We start from the raw sequence: 24,240 nt of genomic DNA, 5'->3' as shown, positions 1-24,240 counted from the left end.
CTGCCACTTGAGGCACAGCACCACTTTCAGCTTTTTCTGTGTATGTGGTATCCAGGGCTTCGTGAACTTGAGGTGAGCACTCTACCACTAGGCTATGCTCCCCTGGCCCTGCTTTCTCTCAGGTTTTCCCTCCCATTCCTACTCACAAGTTGTATAGTTCATTTTCTTTCTTTCTTTTTTTTTTTTTTTTTGCCAGTCCTGGGCTTGAGCTCAGGACCTGAGCACTGTCCTTGGACTTTCTCAAGGCTAGAGCTCTACCACTTGAGCCTCAGCACCACTTCTGGCTTTTTTCTATGTATGTGGTACCGAGGAATCGAACCCGGGTCTTCATGCATGCTAGGCAAGCACTTTAACCACTAGGCCAAACTCCCGGCCCCTAGTTCATTTTCTTTTCTTTTTCCCCCTTTTTGGTGGATCATGGGGCTTGTATTCTAGGCCTGGGAGCTGAAGAATCAGCTCTTCAGCTCAAGGCTACCACCCTTTCCCTGGGCCTGGGTATTGTCCTTGGACTCTCAAGGCTACTGTCTTACTACAGTGCCACTTCTGGTTTTCTGGTGGTTAATTGGAGATAATATTCTCTGGAACTTCAGTTCCTGGGCTGGCTTTGAACTGAGATCTGAGGATCTCAGCTTCCTGAGTAGGTAGGATTACAGGCGTGAGCCACCGTGCCGTGCCTGGCTATATAGTTCATATTCAACATAGTATCTAGGCTTTAATTTAGAGCCTGCCTGGGTGCTGTCCATTAACTTGTTTGTGCTCAAGGCTAGTGCTCTACCACTAGAGCCACAGTGCCACCTCTGGTTTAAGTGATTAATTGGAGATAAGAGTCTCATGGTGACTTTTCTGCCTTGGCTGTCGATCAATTGGTCCTTAGATCTCAGCCTCCTGAGTAGTTAGGATTACAGGCATGAGCTACTAACACCTGGCTTGGAGCTCATTTTGATAAATATTATTACTATTATTATTATTTTACTGTTTTTTTTTTTTTATGGGTCATGGGGCTTGAACTCAGCCTGGGTTCTGTCCTTGAGCTCTTCAGCTCAAGGCTACTGCCCTAACTCTGGGCATGGGCATTTTCCCTGAACTCTTCAACTCAAGGCTACTGCCTTACCCTTGAGCCAAGCCCCACTTCCCTTTTTCTAGAGGTTAATTGGAGATAAGAGTCTCAGGTCCTTTTTTTTTTTTGTGCCCTGGCTAGCTTTGAACATTGATCCTCAGATGTCAGCCTCCTGAATAGTTAGGATTGCAGGAATGAGCCACTGTGCCCCGCTTGATAAGTATTATTTTGTTTCGTGACACATTCCCACTTTATAGTTTGACTTCTTTGAAAGTTAGGAGGATTAGTGGAAGGATGCTAACTTAGAAACATGAATGAAAACTGAAATCTGCTAAGGATATGGCTAAGTAATAGAGCACATTCTTTTTTTTTTTTGGCTAGTCTTGGGGCTTGAACTCAGGGCCTGGGCATTGTCTTTTAGCTCAAGGCTAGGTTCCCACTTGAGCCACAGCACCATTTCCAACTTTTTTCTGTGTATGTGGTACCGAAGAATCGAACCCAGGGCTTCATGCATACTAGGAAAGTACTCTATTCTCTAGGCCAAGCTCCTGGCCCTTGAATATGTACTTGATACTTTGAGTTTGATTACTAGCACTGCAACACTAGCACTTAGGAGGCTGAGGGAGGAGAATTGAGAATTTGAGTCCAGTCTGGGCTATCAAGCAAGGATCTGTCTTTTAAAAAAAAAAAAAAGAAGAAGAGGCTGGGAGTTTAGCCTAGTGGTAGAGTGCTTGCCTAGCATGCATGAAGACCCGGGTTCGATTCCTTGGTACCACATACATAGAAAAAAAAAGCTGGAAGTGGTGTTGAGACTCAATGGGTAGAGCTCTATCTAGCCTTGAGAAAGTCCAAGCACAGTGCTCAGGCCCTGAGCTCAAGCCCAGGACCAGCAAAAAAAAAAAAAAAAGGAAAAAGCAAAAGTGGCATGAAATTATATTCTCACAGTATACTAGTGAGTTAGTAGAACTGAATAGTAATAAGTACATTTGGAAGAATAAGATTTATAGACAGTTTGTGGGGCAGTATTCCTAAGTGCTAAGTAGAGAATGAGATTTAAAGGAATACAGCTTGAAAAAAATACTGAAAATCTGAAATGCTCTAAAATTTGAAAATTTGAGTGTAAACCTGAGGCCCAAAGTAGAAAATTCTATTCCTGACTTATATACTAGAGTCTGTCAAACACATTGTATAAAATCTTCATAGTATACAGAGATATATATGAGATGTAAATTTGTTTAAACTTCCTTGCCAGTCTTTTCTGAATCTGAAATTAGAAATATGTCATTCTAAGAATTACAAACCAGAGATAATCAGTCTGTAAATGTGCCATTAGCAAGGAATGAATTTCAGCAATGTAGATTGGCCCCTGATTGTGACAGCCATGAGAAATTAACCCTGAAAAAGACTGTAAAACTGGGAAGTTGTGGGCCATTTAAAGCCTTTGAGAAGATTGAGAGACTTTGGAGATTTTATATGATTGGAGAGATGCATTTGGAAGGGGTTTAGGAAACAAAATATATGGTTTCCACTATTTTAAGCAGAGAAGAAATTTGTCATGAGGCTGCTGCTTCTTCCTTTTCTTTCTTTCTTTCTTCTCCTTCTCTTCCTCCACTTCCTCCTCCTCCTCCTCGTCTTTCTTCTTCTTTCCTCTTTCTTGCCAGTCCTGGGACTTGAACTCAGGGCCTGGGCAATGTCTTTGAGCTTTTTCAAGTCTAGCACCCTTGGGCCACAGAATTACCTCTGGCCTTTTCTGTGTATGAGGTACCAAGGAATCAAACCCAGGATTTCATGTATGTTATGTAAGCACTCTACTACTAGGTCATACTCTGACCCCAAGAGGTTATTAAAATTGCTCACACACTTGAAAAGAAAATGTTGGGTAGCCCTGTGGTCTCTATATCAGGAATTAATTGACAGTCCTTATTAAGATACCACTCAGGTATTACACACCTATCATTTTTTCCAAGTTTGTGTCTTTTTTCACTCAAGATCCACAATTCTTAGCTGGGTGCTGGTAGCTCATGCCTGTTATCCTAGCTACACAGCAGACTAAGATCTGAGGATCACGGTGCAAATCAGTTGGGAAAGTTTGTTATACTCTTTTATCTCCAATTAACCAGTATAAAACCAGAAATGGTGCCGTGGCTGAAAGTGGTAGAGGGCTAGACTAGAGCTGAAGAGCTCAGGGGCAGCTCCTAGGCCCAATGTTAGTGGAAATCTGACATTGTTACTTACTAGCTGTTTGTTCATAAGATTGCTTTTGAGCCTTAAGTATAATTTAAGTATTTATTTTAAGGAAAGTAGTGAAAATTAAATAAGCAACATACCTGGAACATAATTAAGACTCAATGACTGTTTAGTTCCCTTACTAAACAGAAAAACAAGAGGAATACTTTTGTGTATGTGTATGTGTGTTAGTCCTGGGACTTGAACTCAAGGCCTAGGGTCTGCCCTAAGCTTTTTTGCTCAAGGCTAGCACTCTACCACTTGATATACAGCTCCACTTTGGGCTTTTAAAAAATGTTTGGTGGTTAATCGAAAATAAGAGTCTTGTGGACTTTCTTGTCAGAGCTGTCTTGAAACTGATTCTCAGATCTCAGTCTTCTGAGTCTGCTAGGATTATAGGCTCCTTAGCCTAGGGAGGAATTTGGTTTGGGGTTGCTAAAGAGAGATATCTGTTTTGTACTTTTAGCCCTATATACTTATTTTAGGACCTTCATGCCTTTATAATGTAGGATTTTTTTGGCACAGGGGGGTGGGGTCATGAGGCTTGAACTCTGGCCTGGGCCCTGTCCCTGAGCTATTCTGCTCAAGGCTACCACGCTACCCTTGAGCCATAGCCCCACTTCCTGTTTTCTAGTGACTAATTGGAAATAAGAGTCTCTCTTGGGCTTTGTATTACCTGGCTTTGTATTGCCCAAGCTGTCTTTGAACCTTGATCCTCAGATTTCAGCTGCCTAAGTAGCTAGGATTATAGGTGTGAGCCACTGCCCATCTAATTTAGGATTTTTATAAGAGATGTATTGAATTAGAAATTACTTTTAGAATTTTAAAATTACACCATTTATTTATTTATTCATTATTGCCAATCCTGTGGCTTGAACTCAGGGCCTGGGCACCGCTCTTGAGCTTTCTCAAAGCTATCACTCTACCACTTGAGGCACAGCACATTTCTGGCCTTTTCTGTCGATGTGGTACTGAGGAATCGAACCCAGGGCTTCATACATGCTAGGCAAGCACTTTACAACTAGGATATACTCTCAGCCCTAATGTTAATATTTTAAATGACCACTTTATAGTTGCTAAAGCTAAGAATTTAACCCTGGTACAATATGGACTAATCTGCTTTGTTTAGGTTTTCTATTGACATCTTTTTTTTGGGGGGGGGTGGTCATGGGGCTTGAACGATAGATTTGAAAGATAGATTTTAGATTCTAAGATCTAATCAATATACCAGATCTGTTGACAGTAAAAATTCTCTTTCTATCTTGTAATTTTGATGAACTGAGCTTTGAGAAAACTCAAAAGCTTTTGTTTCCCTGCTGCTGCCAAGCTATGGCAGAGGCTGAGGTCTGGGTATGCTTGAGATTTGACTTCACCTATAGTGCACAACCATGGCCCAGAAAAGCATTGCTGCTGGAGGTGTAATGGATGTTAATACTACTGTACAAGAGGTGGTGATGACTGCTTTCATTTGTGGTAGCTTAGCATGTGGAATCCACTAAGGTGCCAAAGGCTTAAACAAGCACCAAGTACATCTGTGTGTGCTTGCATCCAACTACAATGAGCCCATGTATGTCAAATTGGTGGAGGCCTTTGTGCTGAGCACCAAATCAAACCTTATTAAGGTCAAGGACCACAAAAAATTAGGGGAGTGGGTAGGCTTCTGCAAAATTGATTGAGAGGGAAAACCCTGTAATGTGATTGGTTGTAGTTGTATAGTGGTTAAGGATTATGACAAAGAATCTCAGGCCAAGGATGTCATCGAAAGTATTTCAAGTGCAAGAAATGAACAAGTAACGTTAAAAAGTTGATAAAAAGCCGGGCTCAGTGGCTCACGCCTATAATCCTAGCTACTCAGAACGGTGAGATGTGAGGATCAAGGTTCAAAGCCAGTCCAGTCGCTAAAGAATGTGAGACTCTTTATTTCCAATGGGAAGTGGGGCTGTGGCTCAAGGAGCCCAGGCCCAGAGTTCAAGCCTCATGACCAACCAAAAAAAAAAAAAGAAAAAAAGAAAAAGTTGAAAAGTGTGTGTGTGTGGGGGGGGAACTCAAAAGCTTTTTCTTCTTTGAATTTAAAGGAAAAGAAAAAAATCTGGAAGCTTGGTGTCAGTGGCTTGCTTATACCTTTAATCCTAGTTATTCAGGAGACTCAGGGGATCTAGGTTCAAGGCTAGTGAGGGCAGAAAAATTTTTTAGACTCCAAATAGATGCAGCTCAAGTGGTAGGTAGAGTACCAGCCTAGCAAGCAGGCTAAGCAACTGATACACCCTGAGTTCAAATCTGATAGCCAGGTCTATTGACATGAGGCAGGAGGATCATGCTATCTTGTATTATATAGCTAGTTTCAGCCACCCTGGGAGCCATATAGCAAAACCCTACCCTATCTCAGACAAACAAACAAAACTTAAAACCAACAATAAAAAAATAAAAAGGTGGCCGGCAATTTGGCCTACTGCTTGCCTATCATGCACGAAGACCCAGGTTGGATTCCTTAGTACCACAAACACAGAAAAGGCTCCAAGTGGTGCTGTGGTTCATGTGGCAGAGCTCTAGCCTTTTGTAGGTTTTTCTTTTATTTTTCTTTTGTCTTTATTATTTTACGGTGGTTTGGATCATGTTCAGGTCCTTGCTCATGATTGCAAAGAGCTCTAACTGATGTACTTTTTCTTTTAAATTGACACAGTAACTATGAGGATTAAAGCTGGGCATAGTCTGAACTACTTGAGAGTTTGTAATGGGAGGATTGATTGAGTTCAGGAATTCTAGATTGGTCTGAGCATCATAGCAAGATATTCTCTTATAAAAATGTTTTTTTTTTTTTTAATAAAGGTTAGTGCTTTGACTTACTGACTTCCTCATATTAAGTAACTGTGTATTTAGTTGTGTGGTGATTGAAAGGCAAGTAACTTCTGTATTGTTTTGAGGTATCTGTTTTAATTTAGGGATTGGAGGGAGGTAGAATACTTAGGAGTTCAATGTAAAAGTAGATCATCAAAGCCTGGCACTGGTAGTTTATACCCTAGTTTCAGGAGGCTGAGATCTGGTGATCCAGGTTCCAGGCTAACCCAAGCAAGAAAGTCAATGGAGACACTTATCTTCAGTTAACCACCAAAAAGTTGGAAGTATAGCTGGGGCTTACTAACTCTGAGCCAAAGCTGAGGGACATTCAAGTCTTAGTTCAAATCCCAGTGCTAGTGTGTGTACACACACACACACACACACACACACACACACACACACACACAGTTGATCTTCAGTGTAAATAATGGAATTTTTCATGGAATAAGTGAGAGTAAAAATACTTTTTCTTCACTGGGCACCACTGGTTCATGCTTATAATCCTAGCTATTCAGAAAGTTGAGTTCTGAGGATCACTGCAACCAACCTGGGCAAACAAATCTGGAAAACTCTTACCTCCAGGTGATCAGTGAACAGGCTAGAACTGAATGTATGGTTCAAGTAGTAGAGTACCAGCCATGTCTTTTTCATTTTTTTCCTTTTTTCTGGTCATGGGGCTTGTACTCAAATATTAAGAAAAAAACCTGATAGAGTTCTGTAGTGTGTTCCTTTTTGGGGGCAGGGGCTGTGTAGCTTGGAGCTTTTATATCTTTTTAAAGGTATGTTCAACTTTGATCCTCTGATCTTTGCTTCCTGAGTGGCTGGGATTATGCACCTCTGTACCATTAGTAAGTTTTGTTTGTTTGTTGGGTTTTTGAGGTGCCACAGGTGATTGTGATGAGGTAGGAACTAATATAATAGTAGACTACTATATGGGTGTGTGTGTGTGTGTGTGTGTGTGTGTGTTTGTGTTTGTGTTTAATTACAGATAAGAGTCGTAGGATTTCCTGCCTGGGCTGGCTTAGATCCCTAGGTCTCAGCCTCCTGAGTAGCTAGGATTACAAGGATGAACCACAGGAGCCAGGAGTATGGCCTAGTGGCAGAGTGCTTGCCTACCATACACAAAGCCCTAGGTTCAATTCTTTGGTGCTGCAGGTCAAATGATAGAGTACTAGCCCCGAAACAGCTCAAGGACAGTGCCCAGGTCCTGAGTTCAAGCCCAAGGACTGGCAAAAAAAAAAAAAAAGAGGAGGGTGAACCACAGTTTTCTGGACTACTGTTGTTTTTAGTGAAGTTCTATACCTAAGTTGATTTTGTGAATGCTGTTAGTAAATGATTTTATATTAACATCGGTAAATGATCTTATTATTAACAGGTTTTAAGTTTCCTGACCTTTTTCTTATTTCTCTACAGTAGTATATGCCAACGTGGCTTCATTCATACAGATGAACCAAGGATTGGGATAGCAGTATAAAATTAGAATCAGACAGCTGACTGCCCAGCAGGATGCCATCAACTAACAGAGCTGGCAGTCTAAAGGACCCTGAAATTGCAGAGCTCTTCTTCAAGGAAGATCCAGAAAAGCTCTTCACAGATCTGAGAGAAATTGGCCATGGAAGCTTTGGAGCAGTATATTTTGTAAGTGTTAAAGGTTTGATTGAGTGCTGTTAAGTAAAAAAAATAGTAATATAAAGATACACAGGAGCCAGACGCCGTGGCTCATGCCTGTAATCGTAGGTACTCAGTAATCCTAGCTACTTAACTGAGATCTTAGGATCACAGTTCAAAGCCAGCCCAGACATTAAAAAGACCAAATTAACCAGAAGTGGTGCTGTGGCTCAAGGGGTAGGGCTGTAGCCTTGAGCTGAAGAACTCAGGGACAGTGCCCAGGCCCAGAGTTTGAGCCCCATGGATAGGCCAGGCATGGTGACTCAGGCCTGTAAATCCTAGCTACTCAGGAGTCTGAGATCTGAGGATTGCGGTTCAAAGCCAACCCAGGCACTAAAGACTGTGAGATTCTTATCTCCAATTAACCACTAGAAAATCGGAAGTAGGGCTGGGAGTTTGGCCTAGTGGTAGAGTGCTTGCCTAGCATGCACGAAGACCCGGGTTTGATTCCTCGGTACCACATACATAGGGAAAAAAAAGAAAGCTGGAAGTGGTGCTGAGGCTCAAGTGGTAGAGTGGTAAGCCTTGAGAAAGTCCAAGGACAGTGCTTAGGCCCTGAGCCCAAGCCCAGAACTGGCAAAGAAAAAAAAAAAGAAAATCGGAAGTAGGGTTGTGGCTCAAAGGGTAGGGCCATAGGCCTAGTGTTCAAGCCCCACTACTGGCAAAAAAAAAAGAAAAAGAAAGAAAGACAGGCTGGCAATGTGGCTTAGTGGTAGACTGCTTGCTTAGCATGCATGAAACCCTGGGCTTGATTCCTTAGTACCAAATAAACAGAAAAGGCCAGAAGTGGCACTGGGGCTCAAGTGGTAAAGTGCTAGGAACAAAAGAAGGTCAAGGACAGGGCCCTGAGTTTTCAAGCCATAGGACTGTTTTTCTTGAAAAAAAGAAAAAAAGGTCCTGGAGTTTGTTCTAATGGTAGAGTGCTTGCCTTGCATGCACGAAGACCTGGATTCGATTCCTCGGCACCACATACATAGAAAAAAGCTGGAAGTGGTGCTGTGGCTCAAGGGTAGAGCTCTAGCCTTGAGAAAGTCCAAGGACAGTGCTCCAGCCCTGAGTTCAAGTCCCACAACTGGCAAAAAACAAACAAAAAACCCCGCAATGGCTCATACCTGTTCAAGGCACAAAAAGACCCGAGACTCTTATCTTCCAATTAACTTCTAGAAAACGGGAAGTAGGGCTTAGCTCAACGGTAGGGCAATAGCCTTGAGCTGAAGAGCTTAGGGACAGCGCAGTGCACAGGACGAGTTCAAGCCCCATGACCCACAAAAAAAAGGATATACAGAATTTATCAAGTAAAAACTCATACTATATCTCCTAACAACATGCTTCTCACATTAGATTAATGCATCATATAAGAAGTCACTTTTGCAAAGAAGTGATATAAATATATTTTTTTACACAGATCGATTAGAATGGAATTTGGAACCTTGTTCAGTATAGGAGCTTCTGACTCAGTGGAATGAAGGCAGTACTATTATTTCTTTCTTTCTTTTTTTTTTTTTTTTTTGCCAGTTCTGGGCTTGAGCTCAGGGCCTGAGCACTTTCCTTGGACTTTCTCAAGGCTAGAGCTCTACCACCTAAGCCTCAGCACCACTTCCGGCTTTTTTCTATGTATGTGGTACCGAGGAATCGAACCTGGGTCTTCATACATGCTAGGCAAGCACTTTAACCACTAGGCCAAACTCCCGGGCCTCTTCCTTTCTTTTAACTTAAAAAAATTTTTTTATTGTAATGTATAGAGGGGTTACAGTTATATTTGCCAGATAGCAGGTGCAAGTATCACACATTGATACCCCTTCTCATGTTTTTCCCCATTTCCCTACCCCCACCCCTCTCCCAATCATCTTGTTTTCCCCCTCTTCCTTTTCCTATTTCTAGTAATCAAATGTATATATAATATGTCAGGTATATAACAATATGAGATTAACCAAAGTGCAACAAAAGAGAAGAGAAATAACATAGTACATTAAGAACAACAAGCTCTTGTTTCCATATCCCAGAGATCTTGTCACAATGCTATTCTTTTAATATGTGGTTATATTCTCTCTCTCTCTCTCTCTCTTTTTTTTTTTTTTGGTGGGTTCTGGAGCCAAGGATATAGCACCACGTTTTAACAAAAAATAAGAGTTGGGGGAGAGGAAACTATCCCACTCTAAATATATGCCATTTGCATGCTTTGAATTGGTTATTTATAGAAAATAATGTAGTAATATTGCACACAGGAATAATTCTGAAAAGCTGACCTTTTTGGAAAGGAAATTTATATCCATCTACAGTTTTCAATGCCCACTGGCAAAAGCTGTTCTATCTGATTGGGGAGGTTGGGGGTGTCAGCAATAGAAAAATTGCTTCATAGGTGCTCTGAGTTTAATCCCTAGCAAAACATCCCCCACCCCACTCCTGATAACCCGTAGGGAAGAAATATTCACAGGAATAAAAGATTGGGATTTTGATACCTGGCCCAGAGTACAGATGACTGGTAATTAGGACACTTTTATCTGTTAATAGTCTTTATTCACTGTGCTCTCTGCAACTTACCTTAGCTTGCTGTTAATATTCCCAGTAACCTCAACCCTTTCTTTCTGTAGCTTAAAATACTAAAGTACCTGACCTTTTTTAAAAAAAAAAAATTCCTGCTTTGTGTATGGCTCCTGTGTTTCTGCATATTAATAGAATATTGAACCTTTTGAGTGAAAAGAGAAAAATTTAAACCTCCCAATACCTTTCTCCTATCCTTAGGTGATTATTGTGCCCTCCCTCATAGATAACTGAAACTAAAGATAATATTGAACATTATAATTTAATGTCCTTTCCATGTATTATGTCCTTTTCATGTGTCCTTATTGATGTGTGATAGTGAATATAGCATAAATTCTATTTTCCTTTTTTATAACTGCATGAATAGACGCTTTATTTTTACTGTAGAGTTTAGCAATGTCAACATGTAGTTTTTCCTTCCCTCATATTGGAAGAACTTTTTGCCAAGTCACATTTTAATTTAAAGGAAGCACTTAGGGCTTCTCTTTGACATATTTGAGTTGCCAGCATCATTGCTTTTATGCTTTAGTACTATTATTATTAAGTAAATTATTACTTGAACACAGGCTCACTTATATCCTGATTGTTCAGTTCATAATGAAAGTGGTTATTATGTGATTTTTTTTTTTTTTTTTTTGCCAGTCCTGGGCTTGAGCTCAGGGCTTGAGCACTGTCCTTGGACTTTCTCAAGACTACCAATCTACCACTTGAGCCTCAGTACCACTTCCGGCTTTTTTTTGCTATGTATGTGGGGTACCGAGGAATCGAACCCGGGTCTTTGTGCATGCTAGGCAAGCACTCTACCACTAGGACAAACTCCCGGCTCCTATTATGTGATTTTTGATTATGTAGACCTGTAACTTGAGTTCTAGGTTGAAGTACCTCCGAGGATTCCAACAAGTTTGGTATAACCATTTGTTTCACCCTGATGCAGTTGATTACTTATGAAGGGCAGTGTAAAGAGATTTATTATATGGATTTGAGTGTGCTGCAGGAAGAGGCAAAGTAGGCACTTTTGCTCGTCTTCAAGGTATACATGTGAACTTTATGTTTAAATTGAGGAAGAATTGAGGTTGAGGGGAGAGGTATACATAGTTAAGCAGTCCCAAGAAAAGTATGTGCTAGTTGATCATCTGTCTCAGTTCTGATTCAGAAGTTGTTATTGAAGAAGTTGTTAGAACTGTTATTACTTGAGAGGAACTATTTCTTTTAGATGATACTTCTGCTTTAGGCTACAGCTTTGTTACTATAGATAAAATTTCTCTCATTTGGAATGGGAAACAATTTGTCTTCCTCTTTTTTTTTTCCAGTCCTGGGCTTGAGCTCAGGGCCTGAGCAATGTCCTTGGACTTTCTCAAGGCTAGAGCTCTACCACTTGAGCCTCAGCACCATTTCTGGCTTTTTTCTATGCATGTGGTGCCGATGAATCGAACCTGGGTCTTCATGCATGCTAGGCAAGCACTTTAACCACTAGGCCAAACTCCCCGCCCTGTCTTCCTCTTTTTTTTTACTTTTTTTTTTGTGGGTCATGGGGCTTGAATTCTGGGCCTGGGCTCTGTCCCTGAGCTCTTCAGCTCAAAGCAACCGCCCTACCCCTCACCCTGGACACTGTCCTTGAGCTCTTCAGCTCAAGGCTACCACCCTACCCTTGAGCCAAACCCCACTTCCCTTTTTTTGGGGCCAGGCATGGGGCTTGAATTCAGGGCCTGAGCACTGTCCTTGGACTTTTCTCAAGGCTAGAGCTCTACAACTTGAGGCACAGCATGACTTTCAGCTTTTTCTTTATATGTGGTACCAAGGAATCAAACCCTGGCCGTCGTTCATGTTAGGCAAGCACTCTACCACTAGGCCAAACTCCCCGCCCTCACTTCCCATTTTCTAGTGGTTAATTGGAGATAAGAGTCTCAGGTCCTTTTGTGCCCAAGCTGGCTCTGAACCTTAATCCTCTGATCTCCTGAGTAGCTAGATTTACAGGCATGAGCCACTGCCCCCAGCTCAATTTGTCTTCCTCTTGATGCTATGTGATAACTGCTTGAAGAGTTACCACTACAATGTAGTCGAATACAAATGTAGTCCAGTTAGGATCAGGAGCCTTTGTATTCCATAGTATCAAGTAAGTCCTTCAGAAATGGAAGAAAGAATATACACAATAAGGGGCCCGGAGTTGGCCTAGTGGTAGAGTGCTTGCCTAGCATGCAAGAGATAAAAGTCTCAGTCTTTAGTGCCTGGGCTAGCTCTGAACCTCCATCCTCAGATCTCAGCCTCCTGAGTAGCTAGGATTACAGGCACGTAAGCCATTAAGCCTGGCTTTAGATTTTCCTTTTTTTGCATTGGATTCCTTCCTTCCTTCCTTCCTTCCTTCCTTCCTTCCTTCCTTCCTTCCTTCCTTCCTTCCTTCCACCAGTCCTGGGCCTTGAACTCAGGGCCTGAGCACTGTCCTTGGGCTTTTTCCTCAAGGCTAATGTTCTACCACTTGAACCACATCACCACTTCCAGATTTTTTTCTATGTATGTGGTACTGAGGAATTGAACCCCGGTCTTCATGCATGCTAGGCAAGCACTCTACCACTAGGCCAAACTCACAGCCCTGGACTGGCTTTAAACTGTGATCCTGTGTCTTGTTTTCTCTTATGGTAAGAAGAGAAGATACTACTATATTTTAATGCACCTGGCAAATGTAACTGTAACCCCTCTATATATTACCCCGACAATAAAAAATAAAAAAACAATATGTTTAGCTGCTCATAGTTCATTTGATTGTAACATACACAGTATTTTATTATTTATTTGTAACAGTTTTGTTACAAAATAACTTGTTAGAAGTTATTACCTTATTAGAATATGCTTTTTAAGTACATTTGGTAATTATATCACAACAAAATTTAGAAATTATTACCTATCTTTTATGCTATTATGTATTATATGAAAATATAAACAATAATTATTGTGTCATAATTTAATATTTACTTTGAACTTTAAAGAAATATACTTCTAGCCAGAATATATAAAGGACTCTTACAGCTAGGCTTTAGTGGCTCATGTTTAATCCAATCTTGTTTACTCAGAAGGCTGAAATCTGAGAATACAATCTGAAGCCAGCCCAGGCAGATGAATCCTCTAGTCTTTTTTTTTTTTTTTCCCCAGTCCTGGGGCTTGAACTCAGGGCCTGGGCACAGTCCTTGAGCTTTCTCAAGGCTAGTGCTCTACCACTTGAACCACAGAACCATTTCAGCCTTTTCTATGTGTGTGGTGCCAAGGAATCAAACCCAGGGCTTTGTGTTTGCTAGGCAAGCACTCTTACCACTAGGCTATATACTCCTGACCCCCCCTAAAGTCTTTTCTGGGGGGGAGGTCATAGAGCTTGAACTCTGGGCTTGGGTACTGTCCCTGAGCTCTTCAGCTCAAGGCTATCGCTCTACCACTTTGAGCTTAATGACCACGTGCTCCAGTGGCTTTGAGGCGGCTTTGAACCTCAGCCTCGTGAGTAGCTAGGATTACAGGCATGCGCCACTGTGGCTGGCTTTTTTTGTTGTGATTGTTGACCTCATAGTGTATAAGCATCTTTATTCTTAAGTGATTTCTCAAATATAATGTATTGATTTTTACAATAGTACCTATGTTCTTTTTTAGGCAAGAGATGTACGCACTAATGAAGTGGTGGCTATCAAGAAAATGTCCTATAGTGGAAAGCAGTCTACTGAGGTAGGTTAAATATTTAATTTGTTTTGGCATATTAGAAAAGACACACTATTTTTAATTGAAGAGAAATAGTAGGATTTTTTTTTTTTTGTCCAGTTGTGGAGCTTGAACTCAGGGCCTTAACACTGTCCTTGGACTTTTCTCAAGGCTAGAGCTCTAACACTTGAGCCTTAGCACCACTTCCAGCTTTTTTCTATGTATGTGGTACCAAGGAATCAAACCTAGGTCTTCGTGCATGCTAGGTAAGCACTTTACCATAGGCCAATAGTAGGATTTTTTTTAAGATGTGTCCTACATACTTTGAAAGAGTATAAGTTATGTGTTTATCAGTGAACTTTCTTTTACTAAGGGTACCTATTTAATTGCTACCTAGACCCATAAAATAAAATATTATTGGCTTCTCCAAAGCTCTCAAAATTGTGTCCCCTGCTGCTAATTTTTAAAATTGTAGTTGTAGTATATTATCCTATGTTTGTCTTAGAAGGATGCTCAGTTTATAAGAACTGTAGAATAAAATGTACTTGGTAGTAAATGAGTGGACTATACTCTTTTAAAGGAGTCTGTTTTTGTCTTTAACTTTAATCAACAAGCAGTATGTAACAGTTTGTAAAAGAAGATAATGAAGTGATAACTCACTAATATGATTTTTAGAATGTATTGTGCTTAATTGCATAAGTTGTTTTGAAGAATGAACATATTTATATAACTATATAAATATGATTGAAAGTGATCACTACTAGTTTTCCCCCAAAATGTACTATATAAATAAACAAAGTACATCTGCTCACTGATTTGTATGGATTCCGTAGTATAGTGTGATGTTAAGCCATTTAGCTTTTGCACATACATGTACTTCTACCTGATAATGGAGAAAAATTTGTAGCATTACACTATTAAGCTGGGTTGCATCTCTGGGGGTGGGGAAGGGAGAGGGAGAGTATGTGTGAATTCAGGGCCTAGGCTATGTCCCTGAGCTTTCTTAGCTTGAAGCTAGCACTTGCATGAGCCACAGCTTTTTTGGTAATTGGAGATACAAGAGCCACACGGGCTTTTCTGCCTGAGCTAGCTTTTATTTAGGATTCTCAGATCTCAGCCTCCTGAATAGCTGGGATTATAGTTGTGAGCCACCAATGCTTGCTTTAAAATGGTGTCAACATCAGTGTTACCATGCTTGTTGCTAGTTCTGTACCACTTGAAACACAGCTCTACTTCTGGCTTTTTTGATGGTTAACTGCAGGTGTGAATCTTGTGGACTTTTGTGCCCAGGCTGTCTTCTAACCATATTCTCAGATCTCAACTTCCTGAATAGCTAGAATTACAGGTGTGAGGCATTGGTTCCTAGCTGTAATCTACTTTTTAAATGTAGGAGTCTGTAGTTTGTTTTGTTTTTGCCAGTCCTGAACACTGTCCTTGGACTTTCTCAAGGATAGTGGTTTGCAACTTGAGCCACAGTACCACTTCCAACCTTTTCTATATATGTGGTACCGAGGAATTGAACCCAGGTTTTTGTGCAAGCACTCTACCGATAGGCCAAACTCTCGGCCCTGACAGTTGTACATGCTAGGCAAGTGACTCTTGTACTTGAGCTATGCCCCAGACCTCTTGTCTTCAATTATTAGAAACAAAAATTTTACTTTCTCCCTCCTCCCCCTAGTCCTGGGACTTCAACTCAGGGTCTGGGCACCTTCTTTGAGCTTGCTCAAGGCTAGTACTCTGCCACTTGAGCCACAGTACCACTTCTGGCATTTTCTGTGAATGTGGTACTGAGGAATCAAACCCAGGGCTTCATGGATGATACTAGGGAAGCACTCTACCACTAGGCTCCAGTCTGCTGAGTTTATTTTTGTGTGCTAGAACTGGGACTTGAACTCAGGGCTAGATTGTTGTCTCTTAATTCTTTTGCTCAAACTTGATGCTCTACCACTTGAACTTCAGCTTCAAGGATTTGTGACCTAAAGATCATGTAGATGAATATACTAAGATATTCTTATTACCCAACATATGATTAAATAAAGGAATATGCTTGAATTAGTATGCAGCACTTAATAATATACAAATTCAATGAACTTAGAGACAGCACCTATGCCCAGAGTTCAAGTCCCATGACTGACCAAAATAAATAAATAAATAAATATAAAAAAATTAATACAAGATTGGGGCTGGGAGTTTGGCCTAGTGGTAGAGTGCTTGCCTAGCATGCACAAGGACTTGTGTTGAATTCCTTGGTACCACATACATAGAAAAAGCCAGAAATGGTGCTGTGGCTCAAGTGGTAGGGTTTTAGCATTGAGAAAGCCCAGAGACAGTGCTCAGGCACTGAGCTCAAGCACAGGTCTGGCAAATAAATAACCAACCTTACAATGGATCAATGATTAAACCAAAAGCACAATAAGTAAAGCTTTCCATTTCTTTTTTTTCCTACAGAAATGGCAGGATATCATTAAGGAAGTCAAGTTTCTACAAAGAATAAAACATCCCAACAGTATAGAATACAAAGGCTGCTATTTACGTGAGCACACAGCATGGGTTGGTATTTGTGCTTCCTCCTATATTAGCTGATTTTGGTTTAATGTGCTTTAATTCATAATACTCAAAACTGGTTGTGTAAAGGCACCTCAAATATTAATTTATAATTTAAGAGGATGAGCAGTACTTCCTAGCACTTGTAGACAAAAGATGAGAAATTTAAAAGTTACATTGTACAGATACTCTTGAAAATTTGTATATGTGTAACTTGTGGGGAGGGATGCCAGGAGGGAAAAAAACTGGGAGAAAATGAGTGAGTGGGGGGATGACCACTGTTCAATGTACTTATTACCTGATTTACATAATTGTAAACCCTCTGTGCTTTTACTTTACAGTAAGATAAATTATTGTGATAAACTCTCTTAGTACCATAAAAACCGTGTGAAAACTTGTTACTTCAGAATTAAAATTGTTATATCTTTCTGATACAAGTGTATTATATGGGATGATGCTTTTTTTTTGGGGGGGGGGCAATCCTGGGGCTTGAACTCAGGATCTGAGCACTGTCCTTGGGCTTTCTCAAGACTAGTGTTCTACCATTTAAGCCACAGCACCATTTTCAGCTTTTTCTATGTATGTGGTACCAAGGAATTAAACCCGGGTATTCATGCATGCTAGACAAGCACTCTACTTATGCCAAACTTCCGGCCTGATGATGCTTTTTAACCAGAAAGATCTTGGTGAAGTCTGTGCATATCCTGTTGAATTTGGACTTATCATGGTTGCTTTGTTAAATGATACAAAAAGCAGAGAATTGAGTCATTTTATAGTAGGAAGTAGTGGTTAATTTTATACTGCTGTTCCCATTCTGTGATGATATGTGAAAATAACTATACATTTTAAAAGAAAGATTAAATTTTCATTCCATGGAAAATAATAAGACAAATAAATTAGCTGGGTGCTGGTGGTTCACACCTGTAATCCTAGCCACTCAGGCGTCAGAGATCTGAGATTGTGGTTTAAAGCTAACCTGGGCAGAAGCCAGTGGTGCTATGGCTGAAGTGGTAGTGCACTAGCCTTGAGCCTCATGAACAGTGCCCAGCCCCTGAGTTCAAGCTGTATGACCCCCCCCCAAAAAAAAGACAATTACCATTTTGACATGCTCAGCTTAGATTTAGGCTTGTAGATTTAGTATGGTTTTATTCAGTTTGACTTCCTGGTTAATGACTACTAAAATTGAATCTGTGGTTAAAGAAAAAGCGCTAATGTTTATTTTCAGTCTCTCAAGTTTGTCCATCTGTAAAACAAGAATAACAAGGACAACCTACTTTGTAAAGGTTAAAATGGTTTTAATATATGTAAAATATTGTGTGTATGTTTGTGTGTGCGTGTGCGCGGGTGCACATGTGTGCGTGTGCGCGGGTGCACATGTGTGCACGTACACACACGCACAGAAGGACTAAGTTTGTGCTAAGAGGCTAGTGCTCTACCACTTGGGCCACCATTCCCAGTTTTGTGTGTGATTAATTGGGATAAAAGTCTCAAGTACTTTCCTTGCCTGGGCTGGGCAGTGACTAGGATGATAGGCATGAACCACAGGTGCCAAGCCAGTGCTCTGTATGTGTTCTAAGAGAAGCATTTAGAATTGCGTGTGGTTGTACATACTTGCATTCCCGAGCAGGAGGATCAGTTAATTCATGAGTTTTACATCAGCCTAGCCAACAAAAGACCCTGTCTTAAAAAGGAAAAGAAGGGGGAGAGGGAAAAGGGGGACAAAAACATGGGAAGGAGTATCAAGGTTCAAGAAGTAATGTACTCACTACTTGACAAATGTAACTGTAACCCATCTTTACATTATCCTGACAATAAAATACAATTAAAAAGAATAAAAAAGAAAAAAGCTCTTCTACCCAGCCTGGCTTCAAACCACAGTCCTCAGACTTCTCACCTCCTGAGCAGCTAGGATTGTAGATGGGAACTATAATAATGGCAGGTTCAAAGCATTTATAAATAGTAAAAGCCAGTAGTAAGAGAACTAAAAAAGGAAAAGAAGGGAGGAGGTAGGGGGAGAGAAAGTAGAAGAAAAACATGGGAAGGGGTAACAATGTTTAAGAAAGAATGTACTTATTACCTTATGAATGTAACTGTAACCCCTCTATACATCACCCTGATAATAAAATTTAAAAAAAGAAAAGGAAAAGAAAAAAGGAACTGGGAGTGTGGCCTATTGGTGGAGTGCTTTCCTAGCATGCACAAAGCCCTGGATTTGATTCCTCAGTACCACATACACAGTAAAGACCAGAAATGGTGGTACAGCTCAAGTGGTAGCCTTGACATAGCTCAAGGACAGTATCCAGGTCCTGAGTTCATGCCCCAGGGCTGGCACAAAAAAAAAAAAAAAAAAAGGAAAAAGAAGCTGGTACAGTGGCTTATGCCTGTAATCAGGAGGCTGAGATCTTAGGATAGAGGTTCAAAGCCAACCCGGGCATTAAAGACCATGAGACTCTTTATCTCCAATTAACCTCTAGAAAATCAGAAGTGGCACCATGGCTCAAGGGGTAGGGTGGTAGCCTTGAGCTGAAGAGCACAGGGACAGTGCCCAGGCCCAGATTTCAAATCCCATAAGCTACCCCCCCCCAAAAAAAAGGAAAAAGAGAAAGGGGGGGGGGAGTGTAACATAACAATTAGAGCCTAGGGCCACTTGTACATGGTTTCCTAGTTATTCCGCTATGATAGGAGAATTACTTGAGCCAATGAGTTAGAGACTAGCCTGGACAACATAGTGAGTCTCTTCTGAAAAAGAAAAAAACATCTGAAGTGTTGCCCAACCTTTTTTTTTTTTTTTTTTTGCCAGTGCTGGGCTTGAGCTCAGGGCCTGAGCACTGTCCTTGGACTTTCTCAAGGCTCTACCACTTGAGCCTCAGCACTACTACCGGCTTTTTGTCTATGTATGTAATACCAAAGAATCGAACCTGGGTTTTTGTGCATGCTAGGCAAGCACTCTACCACTAGACAAAACTCTCAGCCCTTGCCCAAGCTTTATACACACCATTCTATAGAATATAGCTTTCTGCTCCCTAACAATTGTTACCAATTTGTTACTGTAGTTGGATAGAAACAGTTGGATAGGACTGGAAGCATGGCTCAAGTTGTAGAGAACCTGCTTAGCAAGCCTGATGTTCTGAGTTCAGACCATCATACAACAAAAAGGAAAAAAAAATATATACATATGTATATAATCTATATAATTATATAGATTAAAATTATGTATTAAATTATATTCTATATAATTAGTAATTATATGTGAAATATACAACTTATAGACATGATTACATCTTGCCACTACTAAAAGTATCACTGACTTGATTTTATATGTATATTTAGCAAATTGCTAAATTTATAGCTTTACTTTTTTTTTTTTTTTTTAAAAACCAGTCCTGGGGCTTGAGCTCAGGGCATGAGCACTGTCCTTGGGCTTTCCTCAGGGTTAGAGCTTTACCAATTGAGCAACAGCACCACTTCTGGCTTTTTCTATGTATGTGGTACCAAGGAATCAAACCCCAGTCTTTATGCATGCTAGGCAAGCACTCTACCACTAGGCCAAACTCCCAGCCTAGCTTTACTTTTAAGATAAATCGTGACTGGAATTTATTTTGTTTCACATTGTTTTACCTCTAGGTGACTTAATTTTGTCTCAAATAGAATAAATCATAATAAAATAATGCTTTTACAATTTTTTCTCATCTAGCTTGTAATGGAATACTGTTTGGGATCTGCTTCAGATTTATTAGAAGGTAGGTTTCCTTTTGTTATTATTATTATTTTAATAACAGAATAGCTAGGCCCTGGCAGCTCATTCCTGAAATCCTTGCTACTTTGGATATAAGGATTGTGATTCAAAGCTAGCTCAAGCAAGAATTTCTGTGAGACTCTTATCTCCAGTTAACCACAGAAGTAATGCTTTGGCTCAAGTGGTAGAGTGCTAGCTTTGTGCAAATAGCTTAGGGACAGTGCTTAAGCCCAGAGTTCAAGACCCAGGACCAACTAAATAAAATAGCAGAATAAAATAATTGAGTTAAAGATTAAACAAATGTAAAGTTTACCAGAAAGTATAAAATCCTTAGTCATTTCTATATCTTAGCATAATATATACTATCCTTACAAGGTAGTCAAGTTTTCTCATTGTTACAACAAATCTTTTTCTGGATATCTTGTTATTTAGTTTGATCTGTTCCTACAAACTGAAGAATAAAGGGAGAACTTTTTTTGTACTTTTTTTTTTTTTTTTTTGCCAGTCCTGGGCTTGAGCTAAGGGCCTGAGCACTGTCCTTGGACTTTCTCAAGGCTAGAGCTCTATCACTTGAGCCTTAGCACCACTTCTGTTTTTTTTCTATGTATGTGGTACCAAGGAATTGAACCCGGGTCTTCGTGCATGCTAGGCAAGCACTCTACCACTAGGCCAAACTCCTGGCCCTTGTACTTTTGTTTTATAATTGCAAATAGTTGTTTAATATTGTTTGCTGAGAGAGCAGTTGACTGGGAATTATACCTTAACAACTGATTCAACTGTATATTAGGTACTAATACTTTTGTTTTATCATCATAAATAAATTCCTTCTTGCTAAATGTCAATTTTTAGAATATACCCATACATCATATATATATTTGTTTTTAAATAAAACATTCTCCATAATAATTTTCAAATGAATTATTTATATTTTAAGTTCACAAAAAGCCATTACAAGAAGTGGAAATAGCAGCAATTACACATGGTGCTCTCCAGGGATTAGCCTACTTACATTCTCATACTATGATCCACAGGTAAGTGCTTTGAAAAAGTCATCATATGGGGGGAGGGGAGGGAAACAGGGACAAAAACATGAGAATGGATATCAATGTGCAAGAAGTAATGCACCTACTTCCTAACAAATGTAACTGTAACCCCTCTATACATTATCCCGACAATAAAATTAAAAGAAAATTGTTAATGAATTCAGGAACCACTAAAAAAAAAAAAGAAAAAAAGTCATATGTTGGAACAAATAGCTTTTTACGTTATTCAGCTCTACAGTTTAATGACCCTGAAATTTTTGTTGCTTTTAACCAAATAACCAGTATAAATGTATGTTGTTTTGCTTGTTCATGTATTAAGAACGGCATAGGCATATACTTGGACTTATTTAGGATAATTTTTATTTTTGCCTGTATGTGCTTCTTGGATTAATGGATTTGTAGTAGAAATTTAATCTGCAAACTGGAAGGTCTATTAGGGATCATACAGTTTTGTCTTTTTCATTATACCAGATACTTCAGTTGGTGGCTATAATTTCCTGAAGATGACAAAGCCAAATGAATTAAATCTAAAACTAACAAATCTTTTGTCTTTTAGTGGCTGATAACACTAGATTTGTTCAATTTATTTCATAACATGGGCAAAGGCCCCATATGCTGAGAATCTGATCCTTGATAATGAACAATAACTTCCAAGTTAAACCATGAATATATATATATATATTTTTCCTGGTTTGTGGAGCTTGAACTCTTGGCATGGGTGCTATCTCTGAGCTCTTTAGCTCAAGGCTACTACCCTACCCCTTGAGCTACAGTGACACTTTCGATTTTCTAGTGATTAATTGGAGATTAGAGTCTCATGGAAGTACTCTGGCTGGCTTTGAATCATGAACCTCAGATCTCAGCCTCCTGAGTAGCTAGAATTATAGGCATGAGTCACTGGTGCCTGGCTATAAACCATAAAGTTTTAACAATTACTAGCTGTTTAGGTGTTTCAGAAAGAAACTAGCATTTTAAAATGTTCTCTATGAGCCAGGCCCTGGTGGCTTATGCCTATAATCCTAGCTATTCAGGAGACTAAGATCCTGAAGATAGTTCAAAGCCAGCCCAGGCATGAAAATCTATGAGGCTCTTGATTCCAATTAACAACCAGAGAACTGGAAGTGGCACTGTAGCTCGGAGTTGTAGATTACTATCTTTGAGCAAAAGAATGAAGAGATATGGCAAGCCATATGACTGACAAGAAAAAAATTTCTATTAGAGAAAGTATATATTAAACCACGTAATTGAATCATTTTGAAATAATGGCTTTTTAGATAAGGATAGTCAAGTCCAAGAGAAATAACATATACTAGCAAATAAGGGAGTGATAACATTGGAATTAGAAGCTAAGGTTTTCAGGAACTCAAAGTACTTCCTCTGCACACAAAAAACCCATCTTCCTATATATATTTAAAAAAGGAAGAAAATAGACCTACTTGTTACCTGTATGTACTATATTACAAACTAAGCCAAGGGACCGGGAGTTTGGCATGCTGGTAGAGTGCTTGCCTAGCTATGCACGAAGACCCGGGTTCAATTCCTCGGTACCCCACATACATAGCAAAAAGCCAGAAGTGATGCTGAGGCTCAAGTGGTAGAGCTCTAGTCTTGAGAAAGTCCAAGGACAGTGTTCAAGCCCTGAGCCCAAGCCTAGGACTGGCAATAAATAAATAAATAAATAAAAATTAAAAAAATAAAAACTAAGCCAAACACAGTGGCTCACACCTGTATCAAGAGGCTGAGATCTGAGTATCTCAGTTCAGAGTCAGCCTGGGCACTAAAGTCCATGAGACTCTTACATTCAATAAACTGCCAGAAAACTGGAAGTGGCGCTGTGGCTCAAGGTTGGTAGGCTTGAGCTAAGGGACAACAATGCCCAGGCCCAGATCAATTCCCACCACTGATAAAAATACCTACCTACCTACCAAGTACTTGGAAATGTAGTTTTTTGTTTTGTTTTGCCAATCCTGGGCCTTGAATTCAGGGCCTGAACACTGTCCTTTGCTTTCTCAAGGCTACCACTCGAGCCACAGCCCTATTTCTGGCTTTTTCTATGTATATGTGGTACTGAGGAATCAAAATTGGGTCAGCCAAACTCCCTGCCGAAATGCAGTTTTTTAATTTTTATAAACTTCTAAGTGTGTGTTACAGAGCCCTATTGGACATACAATCTCATATAAATATCTAAAATTGTTTTATTCTGTATGCTTCTTGTTTCCAAAAGTAAGTTTGAAAAAAGTTGGGAATCACTGATTTTGATTATTCATATATTACAGTTTTAATTTAATATCTATGAGAACTATGCTAAATGTTTGAAAATTATGTGCGTCCTCATTTTTAAGTTTGAGGAAAGGGTTTTTTTTTTTTTGCCAGTCCTGGGCTTGAGCTCAGGGCTTGAGCACTGTCCTTGGACTTTCTCAAGGCTAGCACTCTACCACTTGAGTCTCAGCACCACTTCTGGCTTTTTGCTATCTATGTGGGGTACCGAGGAATCGAACCTGGATCTTCATGCATGCTAGGCAAGCACTCTACCACTAAGCCAAACTCCTGGCCCTCAAGAAAGGGTTCTTTTCTTTTTCTTTGGCAGTACTTGCTGTTTGAACTTAGGCCTCATGCTTTCTTTGTTCTTTTTTTTTTGCCAGTCAAAGGCCTGAGCACTCTCCTTGGACACCTTTGCTCACTTGATTCACAGCTCCATTTCCAGCTTTTTCTGTGTATATGATACAGAGGATTTGAACCCAGGGCTTCATGCATGCTAGGCGAGCACTCTACCATTAGGCTATGCTCTAGCCAAGCATTATTATTTTTTATTGTTTATTTATCTATTTGGTGCCAGTCCTGGGGCTTGAACTCAGGGCCCCTGAGCACTGTCCTTGGGCTTTTTCCTCAAAGCTAGCACTCTGCCACTTGAGCCA

At 40.0% G+C, this 24,240-nt stretch overlaps 1 protein-coding gene and 1 pseudogene across 2 annotated transcripts in view; both read left to right on the top strand.

Moving 5' to 3' along the window:
• Positions 1-24,240, top strand: part of Taok1 (TAO kinase 1) — a 96,252-nt gene that overhangs the window by 20,758 nt on the left and 51,254 nt on the right. The window contains exons 2-6 of one of the 2 annotated variants that reach the window (XM_090350549.1): positions 7,564-7,756; positions 13,958-14,029; positions 16,451-16,552; positions 20,241-20,286; positions 21,217-21,313. In XM_090350549.1, coding sequence (XP_090206675.1) covers positions 7,625-7,756; positions 13,958-14,029; positions 16,451-16,552; positions 20,241-20,286; positions 21,217-21,313 — 449 coding nt within the window. In that variant the 5' untranslated portion in view covers positions 7,564-7,624. Of the gene's footprint in view, positions 1-7,531; positions 7,757-13,957; positions 14,030-16,450; positions 16,553-20,240; positions 20,287-21,216; positions 21,314-24,240 lie in introns of both variants that reach the window. The other variant, XM_090350548.1, reaches the window with a different exon arrangement.
• Positions 4,560-6,012, top strand: LOC150051536 (small ribosomal subunit protein eS12 pseudogene; annotated as a pseudogene).

The sequence above is a fragment of the Megascapheus bottae genome, chromosome 17 (genome assembly GCF_031878675.1).
Source record: "Megascapheus bottae isolate mThoBot1 chromosome 17, mThoBot2.hap1, whole genome shotgun sequence".
NCBI lineage: Eukaryota > Metazoa > Chordata > Mammalia > Rodentia > Geomyidae > Megascapheus > Megascapheus bottae.
The sequence above is the reverse complement of the archived record's forward strand: the minus strand, read 5'-3'. Positions and strand labels throughout refer to the sequence as shown.